Source organism: Syngnathus floridae, chromosome 14, assembly GCF_059516105.1.
Source record: "Syngnathus floridae isolate MCC-2025c chromosome 14, RoL_Sflo_1.0, whole genome shotgun sequence".
NCBI classification, from domain to species: Eukaryota; Metazoa; Chordata; class Actinopteri; order Syngnathiformes; family Syngnathidae; genus Syngnathus; species Syngnathus floridae.
Window position 1 is genome coordinate 11,280,441 of NC_142426.1, and position 27,280 is coordinate 11,307,720.

Below are 27,280 nucleotides of genomic sequence, written 5' to 3' on the forward strand. Positions count from 1 at the left end.
TTAAAAAATACTCAAGTATCAGATAGATAGATAGATAGATAGATAGATAGATAGATAGATAGATAGATAGATAGATGGATAGATGGATAGATGGATAGATGGATAGATAGATAGATGGATAGATGGATAGATGGATAGATGGATAGATGGATAGATGGATAGATGGATAGATGGATAGATGGATAGATAGATAGATAGATAGATAGATAGATAGATAGATAGATAGATAGATAGATAGATAGATAGATAGATAGATAGATAGATAGATAGATAGATAGATAGATAGATAGATAGATAGATAGATAGATAGATAGATAGATAGATAGATAGATAGATAGATAGATAGATAGATAGATAGATAGACAAATTTATTCACACCCATATGACCTATAACTTAGAGCTCCAACTCTGAATTAAAAAAATAGAGAGTAAAAAAGTAGACAAAAGAAGTCTGTCTCCCCTTAGTGGCGATATTCGGTAAATACACCAGCCACAAGGACCTCAAATGTTCAACACTTTTCCCTTTAGAATTACTACACACACACACACACACACAAACGTGGCAATTTTGTAACAATACGATGAATACACAAAAACGAATTCCTAGCACAAATAGTTCTGAAAAGTAGTCTTGGGGTGAGTATTCATTTATGTTGACACTGTGTCCAATAACAACAACAAAGCTTTTCTTTTCACAATCATCTTTATTATCTTTCGTTTTAGTAACAAAAAACAAACAAACAAACAAAAACAGTGATTGGGCTACCCCCTCTTCCCCCCAAAAAAAATCTTTAGCACCCTGTCCACAAATACAGGTAATACCGTTCAATTGCATACATGGAAATGAAACAGAATTTCAAATAAAATATGAAAAATCACATGTCCAGTTTGTGTATGTCACATTTTGGTAACTGACCTTCATAGTATCATACTACAACGGAGGAAAAGACAAACTCTATTAGTGTTGTTGATGAACACATGAATGTTTAAAAAAAAAAAAAGGTTTTTTTTGTTTTTGTTAACTTTGCAACTGTTAACCCTAACACATGTCACCAGAGAGAAAATTCAAAATAATTCCAAGTAACAATGAAGGGCTTTGCTCGCCTCTGTAACAATACTGCAGTAAATGTTGAATAGTACTCACGGGAAATCATGCATAAATAAGTTTGGTTCCTTGCATTTCTGTTTTCAAGGGAAATGGGCAAAATCTATGAGGTGAAGAAAAGCTTGCTTTTTTTTTTCTTTTTTCTTTGCATGATGCCGTGCCTACTTTGTTTTTACCTATGGGAGAATATGGTCTGGTTAATTAAGGATAATCATTTTGAAGAACGGTTTTCACATCCCTAGAACGTCTTAAATTAATTTAAAGAAATTCCACAACTTTTTCAACATTCACAATGTATATAACACTTTCGAACAAGCGTATTGCTCAGACTCCAACATAAGTATGTAAACAACACAAATGATGACATCGTTCCAGCATTACTGAGAAAGACATGACTTCAATGAAAACAAAATCGGCTGAAAATGTGACTGAAAGTAATTGCCCTGCAGCATGAAGTATTAATGCGTAGCGTTAAAAAAAAGAAATCAGTCAAACACAATTGATGTCAATTGCACAACATTGGGAGGGGAGAAGTTGCAACAACTCGTACGCAGACAAAAAAAAAAACCGATATGCATATACAGTATTCTTGTTATACACACACACACACACAAACGGGGTATGAATCACAACTATAGAGAAGTCAATACTGTACAATATATTTGCTATAAGAGCAGTAGCGCAAAATACTTTTTTTTTTTTTAATATACATTTTTGTCTTCTTTTACAATGTACACAACTCAAATGTCCACACAATAAAATGCAAAGCACAAGCCTTAAAAAGGCCACAAAAGTGCATGTTATGGGCTCGGCTGGAAGCCAAAGGAAGGAAGAAGTGATGCGGCAGAGGACATGGCACCTGTGCATTTTGCACAGAGGCTCTTCCACACTGTCTTGCGAAATTAAAAGTTAGTGTCAGGGTGGGAAATCTTTTAGTCGTTATTTATTACACATGCAGATTCTACACTGCGGATGCCTGTGGTAAACACATGACATCGACACAATTGGGGTTCTGATGGGAGAAAGTATTTTCTCATTTGATTTTGGGTGACAGGTCATTTTGGTACTTCTTGAAAATCACTCAAAAAAGAATTCAACTTGGCCTTGAACTCAGATCTTAATGTCACGACAAAGCGCTGGATCCCAAAGCCAAACGAAAAGGAAAGTTTGAATCCCCCCCCCATCCTTTTCGAGGTGATTGGCCATTTCAAGTAGTATTTGTATTTCCGCGGGATCCAGTGCTTCAAGGGGAATATTTGAAGTCATCGTTTATGTGGAAAGATAAGGGAGTAGGGATAAATGCAATATACTCCTTCAAAAAGAAACCATTCCGCTGACATTGAACCTTGGACAAACATTCATCGACTCTTACGACTCTCTTAAACTGGACTACATGTGCATATAGTGCTAATTTTTTTTTGTTTTGTTTTTTTTCTTCTTCGAAATACAACAGTGAACCCTGCTATCGAAGGAAATGACACCCCATTAGGGGGATATATTGTGCTGTAATTGCCTGAAGACAACACGAGACGGGAGCAAATTCGCTACTTTTGTCTAAATTAAGCTCCTTAACTTGATGATGGTTTGGAGATTGCGGTGTCTTGAGTTTTTCGAGAGGGAGGCTATCGTTTGGTGGATTTTATTGCTGTGACAAAAATTTGAAGTTGAAGTCGTTCATTGTGTCATTTTAAATTGGTCCGCATTTGTTGTAGACTAAAAAAAGTTTTCAGTACGGAGGCTTTAAATCAATTTAAAAACAATGCAGTCTAATAATAATCGGGATATTTTTTATGCCCTCTTTCTCAAGACACCACTGTACATGGGAACAAAAAGAGCAAATGGGTTCCGAAAATTACGAAATAAAATTCAAAAACTCAAAAATCTTTGAATAAGAGAATTTGCGAATCCCAAACCGTGTATATGTTGTTGTCACCCTTCCTGCAAACTCCGAAATGTTCTCGACAGGAATGAAAAGCGGCAATTGGGCCATCATTCGTAGAATCAACACTTAAGGCCACTGAATTGTGCTCTGTTCTCCTTTTGTTCAGGCGACACATCTCTTATCCAAGGCAACATTCAGCAATCTCTCTCTTCAGACAACCTAAGGACAGGAACGAGCAGTCTAGAAGGTTGAAATGATACCAAGGGGTTGTTTCATAAATAACTTGGCTGTACGTTCTGCTCCATTTCAACTTCTTCGCCGCTTCTCCTTTGGTCTTCATTTACTTCTCAGCAAAAGGCTTGGGTTTTTTGAGTCTGTTTTTTGAGGAGCAGAGCCGCGGGAGCTAACGGCCAAGCAGGTAGACAACCACTTCATAGGTGCACATCATGATGGCCGTGTTGGGAATCTGTCTGACAAGGTGCGTGGTGAGGCCGCGGTATAGCGCCCGGTAACCTTCCTCTTTGGGTACGGTCAGCAGAGTTTGGAAGAAGGAACGGTACTTGGTGCCCTCTTCTCGTAGCCTTGTGCGGATGACCTCTGCGGTTGGGGAGTAGGATCAAGACGCTTTCGTGAGTATTCAAAGCGGTGTAAATGTATAAAGTGAGAAAGAGCCTTGATTCATTACCGTGGGGATATGCGATGGTGGTGGCACAGGTCTTGGAAGTGGCGGCAGCGAGCATCATGCCAACAAAGTCTGAGGCGTCTTTGACAGACTCCTCCTCGCCTTCCATGCTGGTTTGAGCCCTTGACTGTAGCAGCTTACGTTTGATGCTTTCATAGATGACAAAATGGATAACCGTCTCAGAGATGCCTGCGTATGACGCCGACATGCCCTTGTAAAAACCTCGCAAGCCGTCCATCTGGTATACCCTCCGAACGCAGTCGAACGCGTTCATGCGGCGTTCGCCTCGGTTCCTGCAGAACGGAGAGGAACTCGTTAGGACAAAACAATATCCACTGCTGCTTTTTATGCTGGTTAAAGCTCCTCACCTGGAGTCCAGTTGCATGCGGGTCTTTATCAGCCAAATGGGGTTGGTGGCTGTGATGGCTGTGAACCCTAAAAAAGAGCCATGAAGATTAGACAGACGTAGAGTCCGTTGGAAATACCGCATGATATTATCCCCCAACACAGTTTATATATACTACACTACCAGAAGCACTGGATTTGCTTTCGTAATACTAATTGTCTTAAAAATGGAGTTGCACAGATTGTATATCTTTGCTACACGTGCAGAAAATATACCCCCCCCCAAAAGAACTCAACACCACATCTTAGTGATGTCATTGGCTCGTCTTCTCTCGCTGGTACATTTAGTAGTTAGTTGGTTAAGATGTATGCCAAGTCACTTGTGACAAGTAACAAGTTCAGCCAACAGAACCTGCTACAGCAGAACACAGTACACAGAAAGAAAATTAGGTTTGGAGGAGATACCCCCATTGTTCAACAGGACTAAAGTTGAGAGTAGGGGCTGAACGACTTCAGATTTTTTTTTTTTTTAAGTCGATATGTGATAAAAGTCGAGTCAAATAAGTACAGCTGTCCTTACAGGTTTTTTTTCCCGCACCGCAGTTAAGACATATTTTGATGTAAAGTAATAAATAAATAAAAGTAAATTTGTAGAAATACAACTCAGCATTATGCTAATCATTGTGGTAATTAACGGTGGTGTTAGCCTAGCATGTTTTAATCTTCAACAAGCATGTTGCCCCCTCCAATAAACCACCCAATAATCTAGTATTTATTTTCGTTTTGATTTCATTTGTGCTTTCACTATGGGTCTAATTTTTGATCAAATATTTCCACATCTATCATCCATATTAAGACCATCCAGATGACGATTAAAGTTCTCAATCAGTTGTTGTCCATGCAATATTAGACTTGGCAATTAAGTACCAAGCATGAATATTCACTTGGTGGCAATGCCCTCATTCCTCACCGCCAGTGCCAAGATACCGCAGACGTGAATCATTTAAGATTAATGGCGATCGGAATAGCCCAAAGTGGCAAGGCAAACCCCGATGCTCTTTCACAACCATCTTATTTTTGTGTAGTCCGGTGACGTTAGCAGAGGGATGAGTTGAAACTCACCCTCTGTAATCATCCAAACATGTTATTAGCGCTAGTCGACTTCAAGCGTCGATTCTGACGTATTGCTTCAACCCCTAGTGGACTTTTATTTCCTAAATATAAAAGCATCATCTGCCTTTCTTTCCAGGTCTGCTATCATAAAAACCATGTCCATAATGAAGTTGAAAATGCATCATTGTGTGTACTATTTGGAAGTGCGGAACAGTTGATGCCAGTCATCGAAGAGCTAAGAGCAGAGCAAGCTCAGTAGCAGATAACATCTCGGTACAACAGCCCTAGGATGACGCAGGTTGGTTGAAGAGAAGAACATAAAGAAGAGGAGGAGGAGGAGGAGGAGGAAACAGAAGACAAAAAGAGGGAAGAAGTAGAAGGTAGCGTCTATGGCGTGTACTCACGGGGGAGGGGCAAAGCTCCTCCAGCTCCTCCCCGCTGCAGCTAGTAGCCTGCAGATATGGGGGGCTCAGATGGCGGGGATGTCCCACCCAATCACGCAGGGGTGAAAGCTTTACAGTAAAGCCCTAAAATAGACACAGGCTTTTCTGTACCACAGTCACACACAAGCAGCAGTCACATCCACCCACCCGACCCAAAACCCTTTTTGTTTTTTAGAAATGGACGGTTCCATCTTTCCCCAACTCCAAACCCCTTCCCATTTGATTTTACACTTACAGTATTATATTTCCACTTTGTGACCAATTCATCCCTCCCTTTTATTCTTTGTTATTAAATGGACAATGGATACGGAAAAGAGGAGAACCGGATCCAAACTCCAGTCTCGGGCTGAGAACAACAAATAAAAAAGTATTCTTAAGCTTTCTGCGTAATATACTGTGCTAAAAAACACAGGAAGCAAAGGCTACATCAAATTCCTGGGCTAAAAGTGGAAATGCTAACCTTGTCTGTTTGCCAAGTACAAAGAAAAGACAACTTTTGAGATACGAGATGGTGACGGTTAAATCCAACTCTGACTTACTCCACTGACTAGGCCACGCCCCTTAAAGCTCCACATGAACAAATAAATTAAAAAATTAATTAAAAAGGTTTTCAGGTTTGTAGTCCTGCTATTACACAGATTCTTATGTTAATTACTGTATTTTCTTTTGCCTCCCATTTATTTTGGGTGTAATGCCAATGTCGGCCGGTAGATGGCAGCACACTAGTGACTTTTGCGCTGTGTAAAATTGAATGACGACAATCAAAAACAAAAAGTATTTCAGCATAGACTAGTTTTTGTTGAAGATTACTAAATGCTAAAAGCTCAATGCTCATAACTGAACTGTGCAACATAGGTTTTAATAATGTATTAATTACTTTAGTAATACATTTCCAATTACACATGAAGCTGCAGCTTATGCAACATGGATCTTTCTAGAGGCGCATGACAGCCTTCACTGTGGTTTGACCTACTTTTCGAAAGAGCCAATGTGGTTATAATTGAAAACAGGAAGGGATATATATATATGTCTGTGTGTAAAACTTGGAAGTCTTCATGCATGCTTTGCGAAATTACTTTACAGAACTACTCATTTAAATGGAGCCTCCTAAATGTGATTTAAGTGAAACAGATAATTGTAATGTACATCTGTTGTAGCTTATGACTTCGAATCAAGTTGTGCGTCAGACTTTAAACATGGGCGCAAACATGCCAAGATTTTTTGGAGGAATTTGATAAGGGGAAGTTTGGGCAGATGAATGTTGCCAACTTCCTATAAACACACTCACATGATGCTTTCCAGTGTGCATTTGTGTATTCAAAATAAAACAATTGCAGTGTTGCAAATATTTAAAGCTCTGTATCAGTGACAAGGTTAGCATTTCTTTTGTGCGTAACAAAAAAAAAAAATATATATATATAGTATATTCAGAGTTGTCTTTACTTAATCATTACCGTAGCGGTAATAGAATGCTAAAGGGAAAGCAACAGAGGAAAATACAAACCAGAAGCTAACATTGCCAGAAGCAATGCTATAAAATCATGACATTAAAAAGCCACAGCTTACCAATACTAATTGAAATCACCGTCATACCAGTGTAATGAAATGAGGTGCTACCTGACGTGTCCGCCCGAGTGCCAGGGGCCCCTGTTGACCACTGGGGGCCGTGCTCTCTCCTCTATACAGACAGAGCAAAGAAGGGGGCCCAGACCACATTGTATAAGCAACAACTGGGATGTCAAAACCATTTAGAGCCCTCTCAAGAGGCCTCAAAGTAAAATAAATAAATGAACAATAAATAAACAATAATAATAGTAGTAATGAAATAAAAAAAACGGGGGTGATGGTTCAAAGAAGTAGGAAATGATGTGATTTTTTTTTAAAAGAATTTCTAAAAAGCACAACCTAAACTTCGAGGACCTTGTGGTGTTTTTTTTTTTTTTTTGTTTAGCAGCACCAAACACAGACTGCATATTAGTGTAGCTGTTAGTACTAGCGCAATGCAGCGTTGCACTAAATGTAATGAAGCCAGCAAAGCCATCACATACTGATTTACTGTTGTACCATCTGGGTGAAAAAATAAAGATATACAGATTCCAGTAACAATAACTAGTGTTGGCACAGTGGAACCTCAAATGTCAAACATTTGGACATTTTTGGGAGGAAAATAGGCCTTAGAAACTGACCATGTTGATGGTAAATATATCGGAAAATCCAGTGTGACATCATTTCAGTGCCAATATCGAAAGCAATTTGAATCACGATACTAGTACTGCTAGAACTCCCAGTAGTGGTTGGTGAAGAATCACAAACTGTGCATAATGTTACAGAGGCTTAATTTTGTTTTTAATCCAATTAAGTATAATTAGCAAGCACAGTTTGTTGTCTTTAACATTTTAGTACACTAACGTTACATTTAACCTTTTCAAAATAGACATTGCTAACTTAACTGTGGGTTGTTAAAACATAGTGTCGCATGGTCGGACATATTTCCAGAAATAACATGTGATTGGAAGTAATACTGCATGTCGAATGTATGGAGAAAAGCCAGGAGATGTCAGTGCAACCCACCAAGTGTGCTCATGTCATTAAATGACACATTGACACGTGAAGTGGACAAAGAGGATCAGAAACTTGGCCAACCTGCTCGCGTTGGCTAACTAACTATTGTATAAAAGTTTGATCTTTAAGGTTCCACTATACTTGATTTTTTTTTTACATGCTTTTTCAGATTTGCCTTTAGATACAAAATAGAGTAACGATATATAGATATTTTTTTATTTCAAAATACCAGACTTTTGAATGATCCTGAGAGTCTTAAATTGTGCTTTCTGGTACACCTCTTCTATATTTATATAAGTAAAAACCAATAAATATTAACTTTAGCATTCTTTAAATATTAATGAAGGTGTACATTTGTGATGAATGTATGTTTATGATTGAGGGGTGAAGGGGGGGGGGTGAATGATTTAGCATGAGGAGAAATAATTAATCTGGTGAATATTGAGGGAGTAATTCTATCATACTCTGTCTATTAACCGAGAGATACTTCTCAGGCAGGCTGACTGACAGGAAGCCAGCTATCCAGACAGACAGACGTAAGGAAGAGGGGGGGGGCCCTTGGTTACCTGCCATCCCAGCAGACACCATGTGCACCTGGGTGGAGTCTGCCTCCAGCACGCCATTCAGCTTCTCCTTGGCTGTTGAATAGGCAGCAAAGTAGATCGCCCTATGGTAAGTATATAAGAGTGTGCGGTTTAATGGAGGCAGGTTGTTGACACACATAGATTTACGTGTTTAGATATATATTTTTTTTTTTAATGAGTATACTTATATTGCAATACATAATCTGAAACACATAATCAGCTTTAGAAGCATTTTAACTCTAGATAGAAGCTGCACGTGGGGGGAAAAAAATTATCTCAACATTTCTGCTGGGTGGACTCAAACCCAGCGACCTCTCTTTTATTGTCCTTGTTTTGGAAACGTGAGGACAAATGCTGACATCCTTGATAACGCTGACCTGAATGCGTATGTCTCTAATGTTAATAAGTAATGTATAATGCGAGCTGTTTTCCGCTGTAGGCAAAAGAATTTGTAACCTGACTACTGCCTCAAACCCCACCAAAACTCCGTTCGTGTAGGCGTAATCGGCTTCTCTGTGTGCTGTGCAACAAATAAATGTGCAGCACAGTACAGTAATATCCGAGCAATCCATTAAAACTATAACTAACTAGTTTCCTTTTGACATTGTTAGATGAGTAGCTGACTATCTGGTGTTATTTTGGCCTTGACACAAATCTGCACAATCATCCCACTGTCAACAGTTTCAATGACTTTTCCGCAAAACTGCTATTTGGAGAAAATTACAATTCTTATAGGTAATGCCTTCTGACATTGTTCCTCTAAGTGAAAGAAAAATTGACAGTGTCCAATGTAGTTTCTTTTTATATTTAAAATATATCAAACAATGGGGAATGGCAACTTAAGACAGGAAGCAGTAACTGAATGGGTCAGGGGTCAGATGCAAAAACAACTGCCCCATTACAGGAACTGGCCAGTGTGATAAAACCACCGTCACATGACGGCCATGCTGCAGCTGGCCAGCACCTTCTGTTGCTGTTTTTCGACAGACTCTAATAGGCTACTGTCAAGACTGTTATGCAAGCACGATTAGCAAGGCTGAGAGAGAAGAAATATTTCCGTTTTTACAATTTCTAAGCAGGACATTTTAATCACAGAGTGAACTTTGCTGCATTCCAACCGATTAGCCAGCCTCTCATATTGGCTGCCAACATCGTGTTTAGGAGCCAGAAGCTTGGAAAAGGATATGCCAAAGGGTTCGAGTGACTTGCGCAAAAACATTGAGCAATAGCAGTGACTCAGAAATGCACTCTTGAGCCAAAATATCTGCACCTTTTGTCAGTTCACTCTTCACAAACGCACTTATTTTGCTTCAAGATGACGTCAGACTTATCATACAACAGAGCTAAATGGTGCTAACTCGTGATCATACCTTGAAGGTGCCACGCCCACAAGGTTAGGTCCCAGTCCTCTAAAGAGTGATCGCAGTCCCTCTCTCTCGAAAATCAACCTGCAGACAGATAAGAATTGACCTTATACACATGCCATGGTTTCCTTACATGGATATGAAGAGCATACCATAATACCAAACATTCAACCAGAGAAGATAACATGTGTTCATTTTTGTTTAAATATCAAATACATAATTAGTATTGATAAACAATTGAGCTAAAGCCCTATTGCATTTAGCGCCGCAGTTGATGACAGATCAACCACTAAATTATCACTCGTAGGGCAAACTGCCCGTGACCTTTCACATCGTGTAAAAGCGGATATTTACAAAGCCACGATCAACATGCTGAGACTCCCAAAATAAATAAAGTAGCAGGTGCCGTTGCCCTGATGATCTTTAGAGTTGAATAAAGAATGATGACTCCCTCGAGTCATTCGGTACCGTCACCAGAGTTCAAAGACTGAAGTAAAAAAAATTAGGACCAATTTGCCGATTTTTACATTGCACCTTAAACGTGATTTTCATTTTTACAGTACACGAGTCAGGTTAGAAAAAGTGTTTCGAGTCCCCCGTTTTGATATAAAACCATTTCCCGATGAGAGAGTTGGAGAATAAAATCGCTCCCCACGGTTACACAACCAAAATCATAAAATAACAAGGCTTCCTCTCACGGTGCTGCATGTTGACCTACTTCAACACAAGTTTTTTTTCCCCCTACCCCCGTCACTACACTCGTCTGTCCTCAGCTATGCAAGCTCTACAAGAGTGGTTGTGAGACTTGTGGTTGCTGCACAAGTGACAGATTTGTGGCTCTAATAAAACAAAGCTCAACTGCAAAGCAATTACCTTGCACTGCAAATTTCTGAAATTCCAAACATTTTTTTTATCACTTCTCAATGAGGGTCACAAGTGAGCTGACGTTGGGCAAGTGTTGTCATTTAGATTCTCCAGGTAACCTAAAATGGTCTGCCTGTTGCTACTAAAGAAAGGAAAAAGCGTTTTGTCAAGGAAGCCTTTGTTTCACATAGCCGGTTAAATTGTGGTGTTGAGAAGCAAACATCTATGACCAAAAAAAAAAGAAAGAAAGAAATTCATCAGTTAGGAAATAATTAATCTGGATGATGAAACCTTGTATACACATCATTACCTATTACATAATTTGTTAAACATGACCGCAGTGGAAAGTGGTGACCGGAGAATATAATTACAGTTAATGATTACTAAATAAGTTAATGAATGTCAAAGTTTTTGCACTCTCCATAATGGCCATGTGGTAACATAAGCCACTTAAAAGTCTTAATTAAACAGCAACATGTGATTTTTCATGTTTAACACTACGACTACTGAACTCACGAGTCATAACCTTAACTTGTATTTATATTTAAGCATTGTTTGTTTAGAGATTTTTTCCCCTCTAAATTCAATTGCGACGTAGAAGTCTGCAAAATATTATAGTGGCTTATAATATGAATAAATATGCTTTGTAGGAAACAATCTGCCCCGTCTTAGTCCATTTACTGTAATTGTCAATTTCATATTTGCAATCATGCTTTTCGGCACATTCCATTTATTTTGTGACATTTGCCATCATCCTCCTTACTTGAGACAGTGAAGAGGTCCCGGTGGAGCGACACGGGCGACGCTGGCTCCGTTTACGGTGCTGAGCTGGACTTCGGAGATATAAAGTGTAACTGAGGAGGACTGCAGTCTGGTCTTCACCACTTCCAGAGGACACGTCAAAATAGCCCCCACTGTACCTCCACATCTGGAAAGAAACCAGACAGAAAACTTTGTAAAGATAAAGCAGGACAATGGGGACGAAAAACATAAATATTGTGTACTCAACTACAACTGACAAATGAAAGATCCACAAGTTTTAATTGCTTAAGCATGTTAGTACGTAATAAGCAAGGCGCACTTCTAAAGTAAACTTCCATGTGCTGGATTTTATAATACAGTTTAATGTGAAGACACCACAGCTGAATAAAAACAAATTCTAATGGGACAAAATTAGCTCATATGATGATTTGGACTGTTATTTATGTGCATCGATGTCAGACACAAAATGAGTAACATAAACTAGTGATCGAGTTACTCTGACCTGAACTGAACCCATAAGTAAAGAAGCAAACATCATCCTGCATCAAAAACATGAAACAGATCTCAATGACTTATTTACATTCTAACTTCATATTAACCGGAGAAATTCTTACTCATTCACTCGGCTTTCACCAAATAACTTTAAATGTGTTTTCTTACACACGCAAAAACGACAGTAGGAACCGAATCGGAAACTGGTAGTGTTATTTAAATGAGGTCACATGAATAAAAAAAAACTGTTTCAAGTGCTAACTTAAATGCAGTTGGCAGAAAAAGTGCACGCTCTTCATAGTAGCACCAGCTATATTTACCTTTCACTGGGCCGACCCACATTCATGCAGAGGCAGCGGTGACCCTTAGCCTAGTTTTCAGAGCAACGTTAACTGCTGCATGTGCAGCGAGCGTGAGCTCACTGGGTACAAGGGGGGGGGAAAAAACATTTTGCTCTTACCTCAAGCTACATTTCCATGTGAGGAGTCTCCCCCAAGTTGCTTTGTCATAAAATTATCTTTAAATTCCAATGGATTTGCATGAGCCAAGGAAAACAATAGCCACTTTTGTCACTGATCAAGGCCTGAATGTTGAAATGTTTCGCCACGTTCATTCAAGGTCAGAAAAGGTCGCAAAGAAGATTTCCAGACATTTGCCAACAGTTTGTCAACAGTTTTTATAACAAATCTTTGCTACTTAGTGAGATACAGGTTTTAAATGGTTGTCAGACCTGTCTGTCTGCAAAACGGCTCATTGAAGGTAATAACATTGACTTTACATCACAATAAAATAGATAGATAGATAGATAGATAGATAGATAGATAGATAGATAGATAGATAGATAGATAGATAGATAGATAGATAGATAGACTAATTTACTCACCTCTAAATGACCTATAACGTAGAGCTACAACTCTGAATTTAGTAGTCCTGTTAGTATTTCACAAAAAATTAGCTTAACTCCCATTCAAGCTAATTGCAAGAGATTTTTCAGAGTAAAAGCTTTATACGTTTTATTTTGTTTACGCCGGAAGCGCGGCCATTTAAAGAAACAAAACTGTTATCTTACTGTAAATTTTCAATCAGAACGAGTGAACTAAGCGCATCACTGCAAAAGCAGTAGCGTGATAACTGTAAATAATCCAAAGTAGTCTTATTAATCAATGAATACTTGTGTTACGACATGACTTATCACGGATATGATGAAATGTTATGGAACTCACCCCCCGGCGAACAAATGAACCAATGTGTCCCTTTGGCTCATTATTTAGCATACTCTGCAGGGCAGCAAACCTCCGGGCTGCGGCAGAGGAGGAAAAAAACTGCCGATTGCCGTCCCGTGCTCGTTGATATTTGTTTGCCGTCGTGAGGATGCACACGTCGATTGGACACAACGACGATGGTTGTTGATGATGAGCCAGCGGTGAGGCGACTCGAACGCCGATCGGGCCCTCTCTGCTTCGTTGTGTCTTTTCTCGGCGCTAGCAGCTAGTTTTGTTTTCCGAATTGCAGCACAGAAGATGATGCAAGCCAACGCAGTGTCTTCGTTTGAGAGCAAGTGTCCGCTCCAGCACACGTTTATATGGGGCATCCACTGCTTCGTCCGGATTGTGTCCTTTGCCTCGGTTGCTGCGGCAAGAGGGCAGAGCTCATAGTATTAACTGTACTTCGATAGGCTGGGAAACACGGTCGGCGATTGGTCTATTGCTCACTGACGTCACTCATGCTACGCCCTGATCACGCACTGTTCACATGCTCAACAATTCAATTATTAAACCAATGGCTAATCTTTTGTTTACATCTTTGAAGAACAGATGCATTTATAATTGAGGCAAAAATAATATAAAATAATCTAGACACCATTTCATAAGAAAAACAATTCACTCTGAAGTGGCAACACTTTCATTGCATGGCTCTGCATTGTGAACTCGACCACTGATTTAGGAGATGCACAAGCTGTGGCTTGAGGGTCCACAAAATGATTCTTCGGAATGTCTCCTAAAATGTACGAGCTTATTGTATTGTTTGTTTTATCATGCACTTTCATTTACTCCCATCTTGCTTTTTATCCTGAAGCACATTGAGTTTATGCTTGCCGCGTGAAATGTGCTATACAGAGAAAATTGACATTGACCTTTCCTTAATTCATTGTAGATAAACTCAATGAGTTCGGCTCCACATTTCCTAAACATTGTCATCATGCGACAGGGAGGATGGATGGATGGATGGATGGATGGATGGATGGATGGATGGATGGATGGATGGATGGATGGATGGATGGATGGATGGATGGATGGATTGGATGGATGGATGGATGGATGGATGGATGGATGGATGGATGGATGGATGGATGGATGGATGGACGGACGGACGGACGGACGGACGGACGGACGGACGGACGGACGGACGGATGGATGGATGGATGGATGGATGGATGGATGGATGGATGGATGGATGGATGGACGAGCAGACGGATGTTGCATCGCTAGTAAAAAAGCGCATATTGACATCTAGACACTGGTGTGCTAATAAACAAACATAATATTAGTATATGCTACCATATGCTAATGTGTGCTAATAATAACATAACTTGTTACATGTGTTTTAACTGAACTGACCGTGAATAGCAACATAAATTCACGTGTTACGTTAACCTTTCACATCAGCTGATAGACTCACGCTCAGAATGGTTAGTTGCTGATTCAATAATGCCCATGAATGGATCCTCACAATTTTGTAATTGACAGCGGAGTATCGCAAGTTGGAGTCATGTGCACGTTTTCAGCATTCGCATTCTATCGTGTCATGTCTTTAATTACAAAGTTAATGTTAGTCTCATGATCAAAAACTCTTGATTGAATGACAAAGGAGCCATTGTATGTGCATAAGTGCAGATTCACTGTAGGAATTCTTGACATGCAAATGTATTGTAAATGCAAATCACTACCACTTCCTTTGGTTGATTGATTAATCACTTTTACAACGCTGACTGCAACTATCATTCATTCTAATCATTATTGTTGTAATGTAAGGTAAGACAGTGAATGAAATGATTATAGTCTGTTCTTATCATTCCAGTTATTTAAAGGTAAATTTAGCAATAACTATAATTCTTTATCATATATTTTGATAACACATAATAACAATGTTGTAATATAATCATGTTAATTATTATGGTCAAGCCTTGTTTCATTTACTGTACTGTATATATATATGAGCAGATCGCTTGTATTTAATTATAATGAGGTTGCCTTCATTTTTATTTTCATTTATTCCTGTTTTAATTTTTGTTTACAATTTAATAAAGAAAATATAAGGTCTGCACCAGTGTGTTTTTAATTGCTGTATGTTTTAATTTTCATTAAAACATGCCTTGATTCAGTGTTCATTGAAAAGTGAAGCAGAAGCAGCTGCAGAGAGAGATTGGCAGCAGCCATGTCAGAGCATCCAAAGGGTTTTTACTATCTTACTTTGCTTCTCATGGGAACTCTTTTAACGATCACAAGATTAAACTGCAGCAAGTCAATTACACAATTACTGAAAACACAACGTTGTGAATAACTTATTCAATCAGACCATCTGCCTTTTTTTTTTTTACAAATGTCCAAAGCCGTAACTGGCTCGTGATCTTCTTTCTTATGTTTCCAATAAATTAGTTATCAAATATAAGGTGCCTGACAAAATTGTGATATGAACGTGTAACAGAATCATCAGGTTTATATAATGGCACTTCAAAATTGTAAAAAATCAATCTGTTGTGTTTGCTCTTAAATGCCGTTTCAGCTGAATTTGTCGAAACTGTCAATAAATCAATCAAACACCGTTTTTTAAGACATGGAAAAATAAATACTACTTTATCTGTCATTTTTTTTTAATCTTTCCATAAGTCTTTGAATAACGAAAATACATCAACTTAGAGTCTCCGGTGGCTGAAATATGTTGACTTTTCCACATGACAACGAGGCGTTCTAAAGGGGCCACACCACCAGACTATCTGAAGGCAAGATGTATTTTTGTCAGCAGTACATAAAAATACTAAATGCTAAAAATAGGTAGATTTTTTTTCTCAAGCAATATGCTTTTGGTTGGATCATGTTTAATATAGCTGCTGCATCACAAAAACTGCACTAATTGGGGTGTACATTAAATAGCTGTTCTAAATACTTCACATGAAAATCCTCGCGTGTACATGTGCCCTTCGGTCCACGTTAAAGTCCACTAACAGAGGTCTCATGATATTCTCCAGAGAGAGGTGGTATCTCATGATTACTGTTGAACTTTGACCAAACAGAGGAGTGGGGCGGCAAACACGCATGCATGCTTGCATGTACGAGTGTGTGTCAATGTGCATGCAGCATGTACACTATTGTGCACCGTGAGAGTGTACTTTTATCAGTGTTTGGGTACAAAGGGAATAAGGGGTCAGGCAAGGCATACAATGAGGTCAAGGCAGATGTGACTAAAATAGATACTGTTCAACTGAGTTCATTTTTAGACGTTTTACAGTAAAAAATACTTGGCCCTCCATGTACCACTGTAATAATTCACGTGAAAATACAGTGGGATAAAAGGCCTCATCAAAACTGAGGCAGTGGTTGTATTCTTGACCTGTATATTTAATACAGTAATCCCTCGTTTATCGCGGATAATTGGTTCCAAAAACCAACCGCTATAAGTGAAATCCGCGAAGTATGGTCACCAACAAGAAGTACTGGGCAGTAGTGTTGGCTCGTGAGTGAACGATTCGTTCAAAAAGAACAAATCTTTTCACTGAACATTGTTATGCATCTTATTGCATACCACTAGAGGGAGCGTTTATACTAACAATGGTATCATTGAGAACTACTGCTTTAAATCATGCTTAGTTTCAGTAGTTTTGGCACGGGTGACCCGGTCCTAAAAAAAAAAAAAAAATAGCTGGTGGGTTCAATCCTCAAACCTGGTGATCATGTCCAAGAGTCCTTGAGCTGATGTTTGTTTTTCTTCCCGATATGGCCTGGCAGCACTGTTCTTATCAGCATCAATTTACTTTTTGTGTTTACTCGAGGTGTTTTTAGAAAACAATAAGTATCCCCTCCAATTTTGATTTCTAGCCATCGGTGTTTCCTAGCAACTTTTGACTTATAGAGTGATATATGTACTGAACAACAGATATTTGCAATGGCTTCTGATTTCCAATTATTTTTTTGTTAACAATATTACACGTGATCTGTGACAGAAGTGAGTTTGTAAAATATATACCCTTGTAACTTGACTTTATTCAAACGTCATAAAAAATGACAAAACAAGACCTAAACTATGACACATGTGGTCATTTTTTTCTTGCCTTGGCATTTACATAAACTTACATCATTAGTGATTTTTCTTCATCATTAAGACGTGCTCGATGACATAACCTTTTTATCGGTTTCTCTCATAGCGCGTGTTACTGATTTAAAAAGCAGAAAAAGGCAACCGCAAACACGGCCTTGAGCGCGACCAGTGACCTATGAAATGTCCCACCTTTGCGACGACTACAAAGGCAACACACGTCACGTGACGCGCTTCCACAGCTGAGGATGCTCAGGCTTGCCCGATGCTAGCCCGTTAGCTTGGCTAGCGTTGTCTGGTAATGCAGGGAGAGACCTCCGCTTTTATTGACACCTTTTAAACGATACCCTTCTTGGGGAAAACATTCAACAAACAATGGCGGTGTCACAGTGTGTGTGCTCGGCTTTCACATTCTCTATCGGTAACCGCTTTTGGTTCGATGTCAATGTCATATTTTGCAGCTAGAGCTGACCAGTTAGCTTTCCGTCGTCTGCTGTTTTGCTTCACCACAGAAGCCAAGGCCGAACGACAAAGGGGAAGGCTCGAAGGTGAGTAAATATCTCATCGCACTCGTTAATTGGTAATAATAAATGCTCGCTTTTTTTAAATTTTATTTTTTATTTCTCGATATAGTTTTTACGGAGTGAAATGGCGTTAGTCTTTGTCGCCACTTAATGATTGACACTGACGGTCGTGTTCTGTCAAATGTTTTGGTTGTAACCCAGCGTCCCTTGCGAAACTTGAGTTTGACAGTTCAATTCAATGTTATCCTCTGATGTAATTAAGAGTCATTTTCATGTGATTCCATTTATAACGTCAAAGGCACTTGCAAAAAGAGCTATAAAACATGTAAATGTTTAATTCTCAGTCCCTAAATGTATATATAGAATATGCAAAATATAAACGTTGCTGGTATCGCTAGGTGGACAAAGGAGTTTTTTTGTATGGCATAATTTTGACACAACTTTTGGGCCAATTAGGTGAAATTGGACCATTTCCTGCAGCCCATTTGATGTTCTCTCATGCGTGCTCATGTTTGGGAATCATTCATCTGTTGTATTTGAGTACTCTCCTCCATTATAATGTTTTTCATTGTAATTAAAAAAAAAATCATTTACTCAGTTTTAATGTTTGCTGGGTGGTTGATAAACTTGTAAAAAATGTGTGTTATCTAAATCAACTTCACCCAAAAACGTTTTCTTCTTTAGTTGTATTCTGGCGAGATATACTAAGTCCCGCCTGATTTGTGGAAGTCTCATGTGTAATTTTGATGTGAGTTTTTGGCCAAAATATACAGATTCAACTCTTGTACGTGCATATCTTGTCAATTAATTTGTTAATGTTCTCCATGTCGTTGATCTGTAGGTGGAGAACCGGGGTTTGGACCGTCTTGCTTGTGCTGTCTTGATACCGCCTGTCAATCCCAGTTCAGCCATGTCTTCATCAGGATGCTGCCACCTACCTGGCTCTCTATGTGATTACTCGGGGAATGCCGAATCCGACTCCTCCAAGGATTCTGAAGAATCGGATTCCACCGCACAGGCCCAGTACATTGCCAAGGTTACGGCTAAAGATGGCCGCCCACTCTCCACTATTGTTAAAGCTGTGAGCCTGCAAAGGTAAGAAAAGGAACATGACAGTTTAATGAATGTCATTATTTCTAACCACGGTTGCATTGGCAAATGGACCCACAGTGACGTAGGCATGTGCCGAATTTGCCATGAGGGTGGTGGAGGGGAGACCCTGCTCTCGCCGTGCGAATGCACCGGCACACTTGGGAAAGTGCACAAGAGCTGCTTGGAGAAGTGGCTGTCGTCCTCCAACACCAGCTACTGTGAATTGTGCCATACTGAGTTCACCATTGAGCGGAGGCCACAACCCCTCACACAGGTCAGAAAGATTTTAGCATAAGTACAATGCATTGTGCGTTCGAGTCATGTGTTGCACATCAAGGATCATCATTGCTATAAAAATCATCATCGTCTCACTGCATAACAGCTCATGAGATTTGCATGTTCTCCAGTGGCTGAAGGACCCAGGCCCCCGCAGTGAGAAGCGGACTCTCTTATGCGACATGGCCTGCTTTCTGCTCATAACACCGCTGGCAGCTATCTCGGGCTGGCTGTGTCTGAGGGGTGCCCAAGACCACCTGCAGCTCAAGAGCAGACTGGAGGCTATTGGCCTAATCGCACTCACCATCGCCCTCTTCACCATCTACATCCTCTGGACACTGGTAATATTCTTAGAGTCCATCCACACCGTTTTAAATGTATCCCAAAAGTTTATTATTTTTTTATTTCTTGTGCATGCTGTAACGTCACGCCACCAACACCAGAAATGGATCTCAGTCAAATGTTCATATGTATGTCCAGTCAAAAGTCAAATACTCGTGTAATGACAAAGTACATTAATGAAGTGTACTTGTTACACTGCTTTCCCTGATGATGTTCTTCCCTTCCATGACCTCATTTTCCCAGGTTTCATTTCGATACCATTGTCAGCTGTACTCGGAGTGGCGGAGGACCAATCAGAAAGTGCGTCTCCTTATGCCTGACATGAAAGGCGCACTCACCACCCAAAGTTCTATGACGACCAAGTCGACAAAGAAAATGACTGATGAGACCATCGTATGAGTGCGGCCCGGCGCCAAGGGGAATATTTAAAATGACGCCAGCCCAAGCACTCGGAAAAAAAAAAAATCCCACCCAAAATCAAGATAACGAACCTTTGCACTTCATCCGGACCATCCTGAAAGCGGGAGGGACTACTTTCTCCCACTTTTGTCTTTGTATCGAAGCACTTGATGTAAACTACAGTATTGGCGAGCCACAAATGTGGTTCGAGGATGGTGCCAGAGTCACCATGGACGTCTTGTCCGGACCGCCGGTGCTGAGATGTCGACGTCGGACATACAAAAATGAAGATGGACTTAACCAGCCTGGCCTTAAGTCTCGGACAAAGGTATCAAATACTAAGACACGAGCTCATGTAGCAGGATATAACAACAGCATGCTACGACAGTATATGAAACATAGTCACTACCTATAATTCCCCACATGCACCTTCACAATGTTGTATTTACCCGTTTTTGAAAGAGGGGCAACTTTTAGCTTGGCAATTCACGCTACCAACCTGACACTGCAGTTGGCATCATTCTTCACAGCGTGCTGAACTGTTACTCGATAGTATATGCCCTGTATTAGACGTTTGCGGAATGGGTGGGAGGGTCCGTCTCTCGAATTGTATTTTTACTCCCCAGTTGAACCCTAATGTGTTCCAGTATGTGTTGATTCTTGCTATGGGTTAAAAAAGAAAAAAAAAAACTTGGGACAGTTAAGCCTTTAGCACTTGGATGTCACCAATTCGTTGAAGAGGAAAAACATCCCGTTCTTGGAAGCAAGTTATACGAGGTGGAAAAGGGGCATATTCTCCCGAGCGCTTGAGTCCGAAAAAAGGTGCTCTTTTTGGGCTGCGCCGGGATTTCTCATACTTTTGTTGTAGAGTGCGGATTGCGAAGTAGGAATACATATAGAAATGCCGCAGGCAACGCTTTTTCAACCCATAAAACGGGAGCACAGTCCTCTCAATTAGTTTCCATTTGATTAAATACACAACGCAAATATCCACGTTCCTTCAAAGTAGCCCGGTAAATAAGCCGCGCTCACCTGAGGGACAATCCGTTTATCACTTACCCATCCATCCACAAGATGAGACAATCCCGAGCACCTAGAAAATGCGTCATTGCGGAATTAAGAGCGAGCGGAAGAATATGCCCCCGAGTGCGTCTTGAGACAAATAGCGCCACCTTTGGCATTGGGTGCAATCACCCTTTACTGCATTTTTTTTTTGCAAAGCCTCTCCAAACATGTACGTCAGGGGTCACCAACCTTTCTTAAACCGAAAGCTACTTCCTGGGTACTGAAGGTAAAGGGCTACCAGTTTGACACACACTTCTGAAATAGCCAATTTGCTCAATTTGGCTTTCACTGGGTTATTATTGTCATTTCCAGTTCACATGTAAGTGTGATTTTAACAAAAATAGCCAAAATACAGTCAAACCTTGGTTTTTGACCACAATCCGTTCCAGAAGGCGGTTGGAGAAGCGAATCTGTCGAATTCCGAATCTATTTTTCCCATTACAAATAATGGAATTTTTTTAAATCCGTTTCGTGACCCCTGATGTACGTGTTGTTTCGAAACATTTTGAGAATTGTCATTTGTGTGATAATCCCCACCCTTGCTGTTTTGTACCAAATTGTGATCACAATCACCTATCCCCCCCACCCCCATTTATGTTACTAATCTTATGACTTGTCATGAAGCTCCCATCACTACATTTATTTTGCACATTACAAATGTTAACTGCCAGACACAGTTGTCTGCAGAGCAAGCCAAGTTGAGATATAAAAGTGGTTGCGTTATATGGTTTCACATCTTGTGTCCCACTTCTTAGATTTGGGAGTCGAAATGAGTATTTGTGAATATTTCTGTCATCTCGGGCAACAGTCTTACCCCTACTAGTCAATCATAACATTAGATGATTGTCGAAGAATGCTTGTGGTTTTGCTTTGACTTGTAAAGCACTACCAATTGAGCTATTGACTAGTCGAAATGTCCCGTTTTTCAAAGATGATCCCGTTCTAAATAGAAGAAATACAAACTAATGTTTTGATGCTTGCAGGTCGTCTGTAAGGACGCCACGGTAATTGTCAAGTTTTTCAGCAGCAGTACTAAAATTTAGTATTTTGTGTCACCTTACTCTTTCTGCTGCATCCCAGGAAAGTTAAGTTCAATAAAACTTGAGGGACTCCAAAAAAACTGTCATTGTGAACCGAGTTCTTACCTCCAATGCTCTTTTGTTCTTATCAGTGTTGTCGCCACCTAGTGTTCGGGAATGCAGTGCACTTTTAATCACTTTCATTGCAGTACTCATTTTCGCCAACGTCTCCATCATCACTAGTTGAATGAGAAAAGCAACCCCCAGCCTCCTCAACCACGTAATATTGTAAAATTTATTTTCATGGCATTAATATGATGTATGTGAGCAAACACGCTATCAAAATGATAAACATAAAAACAATATATTTTACAGGAAGTAAGTAAGCATCAGCAGCATCACGACCACTTTTTGAGATGACCGGACCAAGAGAAGAGGAATGCAAAAATGGAGTGCTGCTACCACTCGAACATCTATGGTTAAGTCACAACTTGTGTGGTACCAGCAGTCCATTTTTTTGCATTAGAATGTACTGTAGCAGACTGAAACTGGGTCAAATTACACCTTAAAATCAATTCCTTCTGTGGGATCATGAACCGGTTCCCTGGATCTAAAAAATAGCAATTTCAGATTACATCACAGCCCAGGAAGGCGGTAGCATGCCAGCACTGGATCCCAATTCATAATCCACCCTTAAAGTGAGCAGGATATATTTTCCAGGGTTACAGATTCTGACAGCACTGAATCTTGCTCCCCCTCTGACCGTCCGTGGTCGGGGGCACGCTGATGTCGACCACGTTATTCCCTGGCGACTCGTCGTGGGCCGACCGCTCGGCGATCTGCTTCTGCGATACGATGCGGTAGATTTCTGTGCAAAAATGACAATGGGCTGGAAAGTGTCCACTTGAAATTGACGCAAAATACTCAGATTTAGGAGAGAAGACTCACTAAACAAATATAACTATTTTGTCCACAGCACGAGAGTGACAATTTTTTGAAAAGTTTGTCGTGACCGTTGGGATCTACAGTCATACCTGTAAGGATATTCTTGAAGGCCTCTTCAACATTTGTTGAGTCCAAGGCTGAAGTTTCGATGAATGACAAGTTGTTCTTCTCTGAGAAAACACAATGTACAGTAATAGTTAAGTTTTTGCAAAACTAAAAGTTCATTATCATTCATCCAGCTGTGTGTCAGCGACGTCTGATAGGCAGAGCAATTTAATGCCCTTGCACTAGATGGCAGAAGTGAGTCAATTGAGCCAAGATCATTATTTCAGTAAATATGGCGATGTATACTTTTTGTGACATTTTTGTGTGTTTATAATGTATATATGCCATAGCTCGATGAAGGTTAAAATAAATAGCCCTGGACAACTATGTTATCCCCTAAATTTCCAAAATGTGGCTTCTCTGCTGCTATTTGTGAATGACTTCTATTTCAGAGTTTGCTGCCAAATCCACAGCTCCATTTCTTGTCCACACAGCTAAAATGGATACTTGCTGAAATCGACAATGCCGAGCGGCTTAAATGTGCTGTCTCAGCGAGGTGCTGATCTCTCGCAGAGACGTGTGTTATCGTGTTACATCTTGACACAGATTAAGCTCCAGTTTCCAATAGAGGGTGAATCAAGTACTGATAATATTTGGTTGAGTTTGGTTGTACCTGCAAAGGCACGGGCCTCATCCGTTGGCACGGCCCTGAGGTGGCGTAAGTCGCTCTTGTTGCCCACCAGCATGATGACGATGTTGTTGTCGGCGTGGTCCCTCAGCTCCTTCAGCCAGCGCTCCACATTTTCGTAAGTCAGGTGCTTGGCTATGTCGTACACTAGGAGCGCCCCCACGGCCCCTCTGTAGTATCTGGGTCATGTCAAGGACAACGACAAAGGTGAGTATATGGAAGTATTTATTCTTTTTTTCTTTTTTATGCATGACAATGAAGAAACTATTGAGTTTTCTAGCTTGTCTTAACAGTAAATTTTCCTACTCAATACAGGTAGGGCTGTCATTATTGAATATTTTTAGAATGGATTATTCTGAAAAAAATTGATATAATTTTATTTGAATACAATTAATCAAATGTAATTTATGAAAGTGCAGATGTTTGCAAATGTCTTGATTAAACCCAAAAATAAATCAATCTGGTCATCTTTAGTAAAAAAAAAAAAAAACTTGATTATTAAAATATGAGGCAATTAATTTGATAATCATTTTGTTGCTGATGAATTGGTTAATTTTAACGGCTCTAAATATGACCGCTCATGACAAAGGTCTGCCAGACTGTAAAAGAACTCACGCTGAGGTGATGGCTCTGTAGCGCTCTTGTCCCGCCGTGTCCCATATCTGAGCCTTTATCGTCTTGCCATCCACCTGAATGCTGCGTGTTGCAAACTCCACACCGATGGTGCTTTTGCTCTCCAGGTTGAACTCATTTCGTGTAAATCGAGAGAGCAGGTTGCTCTTACCGACACCTGAGTCCCCAATTAACACAACTGGAGAAAAGAAAATACCAAACATTAGTATGGAATTGATCAGCTGATCTCTGTGTTGACAATGCACTAAATAGAATCTTGTCTATCTTGTGATGGTTGCTGCATGGCCTCCATATACACAGTCGAGCCTTAAGAGTTTTGTCTTAACAAAGTCCTGGGAGGATCAGAGCTGGAAGCTGAGTCAGGGGCCTGCGGGGTCGGGGAAGGGGGGGTTCCTACGTACAACAAAGCAGCAGAGGTGGAGCCAATGTGTTTTCTCCCCTCCGCAAAGGAAATAGAGCCGAACTTTGTCCCTGCAGACACCATTCTGGTCTGGGCTGCAGGAAACTGATAACAGGCTCCACCAAAACCTGAATCGACATTTTCGGGCTGCCTTACCCTTCCTGTTTCTACGGGGGCTTGGGACGATGGCTCGGCCAGACAGGGAGAGGGAGAGAGGGGAGGCTTGCCTCGCCTCCGGCAGATGCACTATTCATGCCACAGAGGAGACTTTGTTACATCTAAATAGCCTTTTGGCTCCTGCGCTCGCCAGGATGTTAATGTGCCACAGGAGCTGCTGATATGACCATCAAAGAGGCATTTTGGATCCAGCTGAGCTCGGTTAAGATAAACAGCGGATCCATCAGCATGCAGAATGCATTCAATCATGAAGCTATTTGTGTCACTAACATGGCTAAGGTACAGTATATTGGCTAGAACAGGATGCCAACACAAGGCATAAGCGAACTCTTTAAGGCCCCGTGCCCACTAGGGGGAGCAATTAACGGTCAACAGAGTTTACGGCTTAAGAAGTAACAAATAGCGAAAACCCTAAGAAAACTTTCATTTTATATCGGACAAAGATTTAGTGTGAGTACAAAACAATGAATCACAAACATGCGAAGGACGATATTTGTACTCTGTTTTCGTACATTTCTAGTTATGTTTACATACCTGAGTCAGGGGTCACCAATATTTCTTTAAGCATTGAGCAACAATTTGGCAATGAATGAGCAAAGGCAATCACTTTGATATACACTTCTAAAATAAACGTAAATATTATCTTTGTGTTAGAATTAATGATTGATCGTCATTAATGTGAAGACACAGATCATGTTAATGATTTTTCGCAATCAATATTCCAACCGGGTAGGAAACGGGTAACTATTGATATGCAACACTTCTCAACAAGTACTTACATTTTCAATATTCCTAGGAAATCACAGTGTCCCATCTCCAGTGAGCTATTTTTGGAACAGTCCCACCTTTACTCACGTGACACTTGTTGGCTACCTGATCTACAGTATTTGATTGTATTTACTTTACTTCTTTGGTTAGTTATTGCTCTTGCAGTTTTTTGGGATAGATGAAATTCTGTTTCCCACTTGTGACTGTAAATCAAGCCCAGTACACTCAAGTAGAGTACTTTTGTTTAATAGTTGGCAGAAATAGATGCCCCCCCAAATCAAATTTTCCTTAGGGCCCCGTGGAGGCTTGAGTCGAGTCTGGTCAATGGTTTTCGTGTAACACTCTTTATGGGAATAACACAATAGTTCAATAGGCCTACTAACAGATGGGGTCCTGCACCCTACCTATAAGCATAGCTGCAGGCGTTGGGACGTAATGACAGCGTTTTTAAGATCATCATTCTGTCCTTGCATAAACACAGGCCCAGACACTTCGGATTTAACGACGCAACAACAGGCGAAAACGCTTTTCAAGGCGATTCTGGATGAGCCGGTGTAAAAGAGAAACGCGATCATTTTTCTCCCCCCCCTTTCCTTTACCTTTGAACAAGAAATCGTATTCATCGTCTCGGTTCCCCATTCTAGACGAGGCCGCTACGACGCTTGTCCCCCGGAGGATGATATGTGAAGTATGGCAGGGAAAGATGGGTTAAAAAGAAGCTAAAAAAATATGGCAAAGGTTAGTGGTGGGACAAAAATGCGCCAATGCTTGCTGTCAGGGCTGCGGGGAGGCACAGCAGCTCCCGAGTCTGCAGAGGGAGGAGTCCCTGCACTTTGAATATTTTCCTCTAGGTGGCGCGCCTCTCGTTAAAGCGCCGATGCTGCTTCAGAGCATCAGAATCTGTCTGCAGACCGCAGACAATGCAGGACCGAGCGTACAACTTTGGTTAGGTTAAGTCTCTTTACTGGATATTGTTCATTGTTATTGTCTTCGGGACAATGATTAGTGTTGTTGTTTTTATTGTGATACTTGACATTTCATCAACAAAATGCATAATGTAGTAATACAAGTCTCGTTATACTAAAACACAATGTTGCTGTTTTAAAATAATGTTCTAGACGAGAGACTTAGTTCAAAAAAATCTCAATCATTATTTGGCAATGCCTTTTTGTTTTGAGTTTTTTCTTTTTGTTTGTTTAATAGTGTGTCTTGATAAATACAATGTAATGTTGATTTTAATAATAACAACAGGATAGTGGTAATTTTAATAATAACTGGGAGATATTATTATTATTATTATTATTATTATTATTATTATTATTATTATTATTATTATTATTATTATTATTGTTGAAACCGTTCCGCTTTAAAAATCATGTGACATCTGACTCCGCCCCTG

The 27,280-nt window shown here is 40.2% G+C and overlaps 3 protein-coding genes across 5 annotated transcripts; 1 reads left to right on the top strand and 2 right to left on the bottom strand.

Annotated features, from left to right (window-relative positions):
• Positions 1-684: 684 nt before the first annotated feature.
• On the bottom strand, positions 685-17,404 carry LOC148387744 (solute carrier family 25 member 36-A-like). Of its 2 annotated transcripts, none has more exons than XM_088396332.1 (7): positions 17,138-17,404; positions 11,708-11,872; positions 10,087-10,164; positions 8,699-8,799; positions 4,038-4,104; positions 3,673-3,962; positions 685-3,584 (listed from the first exon to the last, which is right to left on the bottom strand). In XM_088396332.1, the coding sequence occupies exons 1-7, from the start codon at positions 17,146-17,148 to the stop codon at positions 3,391-3,393; spliced, it is 906 nt and encodes a 301-aa protein (XP_088252458.1). In that variant the 5' UTR covers positions 17,149-17,404; the 3' UTR covers positions 685-3,390. The 2 variants fall into 2 exon arrangements, with proteins under 2 accessions (XP_088252458.1, XP_088252457.1); XM_088396331.1 differs by lacking the exon at positions 17,138-17,404 and adding an exon at positions 13,422-13,851.
• Positions 17,405-17,628: 224 nt separating this feature from the next.
• On the top strand, positions 17,629-22,329 carry LOC148387745 (E3 ubiquitin-protein ligase MARCHF2-like). Of its 2 annotated transcripts, XM_088397039.1 has the most exons (7): positions 17,629-17,806; positions 17,970-18,056; positions 18,717-18,780; positions 18,874-19,127; positions 19,203-19,398; positions 19,532-19,741; positions 19,986-22,329. In XM_088397039.1, exons 3-7 carry the CDS (start codon positions 18,766-18,768, stop codon positions 20,139-20,141), a joined length of 831 nt encoding a protein of 276 aa, XP_088253165.1. In that variant the 5' UTR covers positions 17,629-17,806; positions 17,970-18,056; positions 18,717-18,765; the 3' UTR covers positions 20,142-22,329. The 2 variants fall into 2 exon arrangements, with proteins under 2 accessions (XP_088253165.1, XP_088253166.1); XM_088397040.1 differs by lacking the exon at positions 18,717-18,780 and having other exon boundaries at positions 17,633-17,806.
• A 170-nt stretch (positions 22,330-22,499) lies between these two features.
• LOC148387746 (ras-related protein Rab-11B) lies at positions 22,500-26,719 on the bottom strand. The gene is made up of 5 exons (XM_088397041.1): positions 26,481-26,719; positions 24,519-24,714; positions 23,889-24,082; positions 23,260-23,340; positions 22,500-23,093 (listed from the first exon to the last, which is right to left on the bottom strand). The coding sequence occupies exons 1-5, from the start codon at positions 26,518-26,520 to the stop codon at positions 22,948-22,950; spliced, it is 657 nt and encodes a 218-aa protein (XP_088253167.1). The 5' UTR covers positions 26,521-26,719; the 3' UTR covers positions 22,500-22,947.
• Between the last annotated feature and the right edge of the window lie 561 nt (positions 26,720-27,280).

Bases quoted from the DNA above. Each gene is read 5' to 3' on its own strand.
- LOC148387746 (XM_088397041.1), bottom strand. From the start codon at position 26,520: ATGGGGAACCGAGACGATGAATACGATTTCTTGTTCAAAG. The intron at 24,083-24,518 runs GTGAGTTCTTTT...GACATGACCCAG, and splicing joins TACAGAGCCATCACCTCAGC to ATACTACAGAGGGGCCGTGG. The intron at 23,094-23,259 runs GTATGACTGTAG...ATTTTTGCACAG, and splicing joins CTTCAAGAATATCCTTACAG to AAATCTACCGCATCGTATCG.
- LOC148387745 (XM_088397039.1), top strand. The intron at 19,128-19,202 runs GTAAGAAAAGGA...ATGGACCCACAG, and splicing joins AAAGCTGTGAGCCTGCAAAG to TGACGTAGGCATGTGCCGAA. The intron at 19,399-19,531 runs GTCAGAAAGATT...CATGTTCTCCAG, and splicing joins GGCCACAACCCCTCACACAG to TGGCTGAAGGACCCAGGCCC.
- LOC148387744 (XM_088396331.1), bottom strand. From the start codon at position 13,462: ATGAGCCAAAGGGACACATTGGTTCATTTGTTCGCCGGGGG. The intron at 11,873-13,421 runs GTGAGTTCCATA...GTTTCTTTCCAG, and splicing joins GTTCATTTGTTCGCCGGGGG to ATGTGGAGGTACAGTGGGGG. The intron at 8,800-10,086 runs GTATGATCACGA...TACTTACCATAG, and splicing joins GTGGGCGTGGCACCTTCAAG to GGCGATCTACTTTGCTGCCT.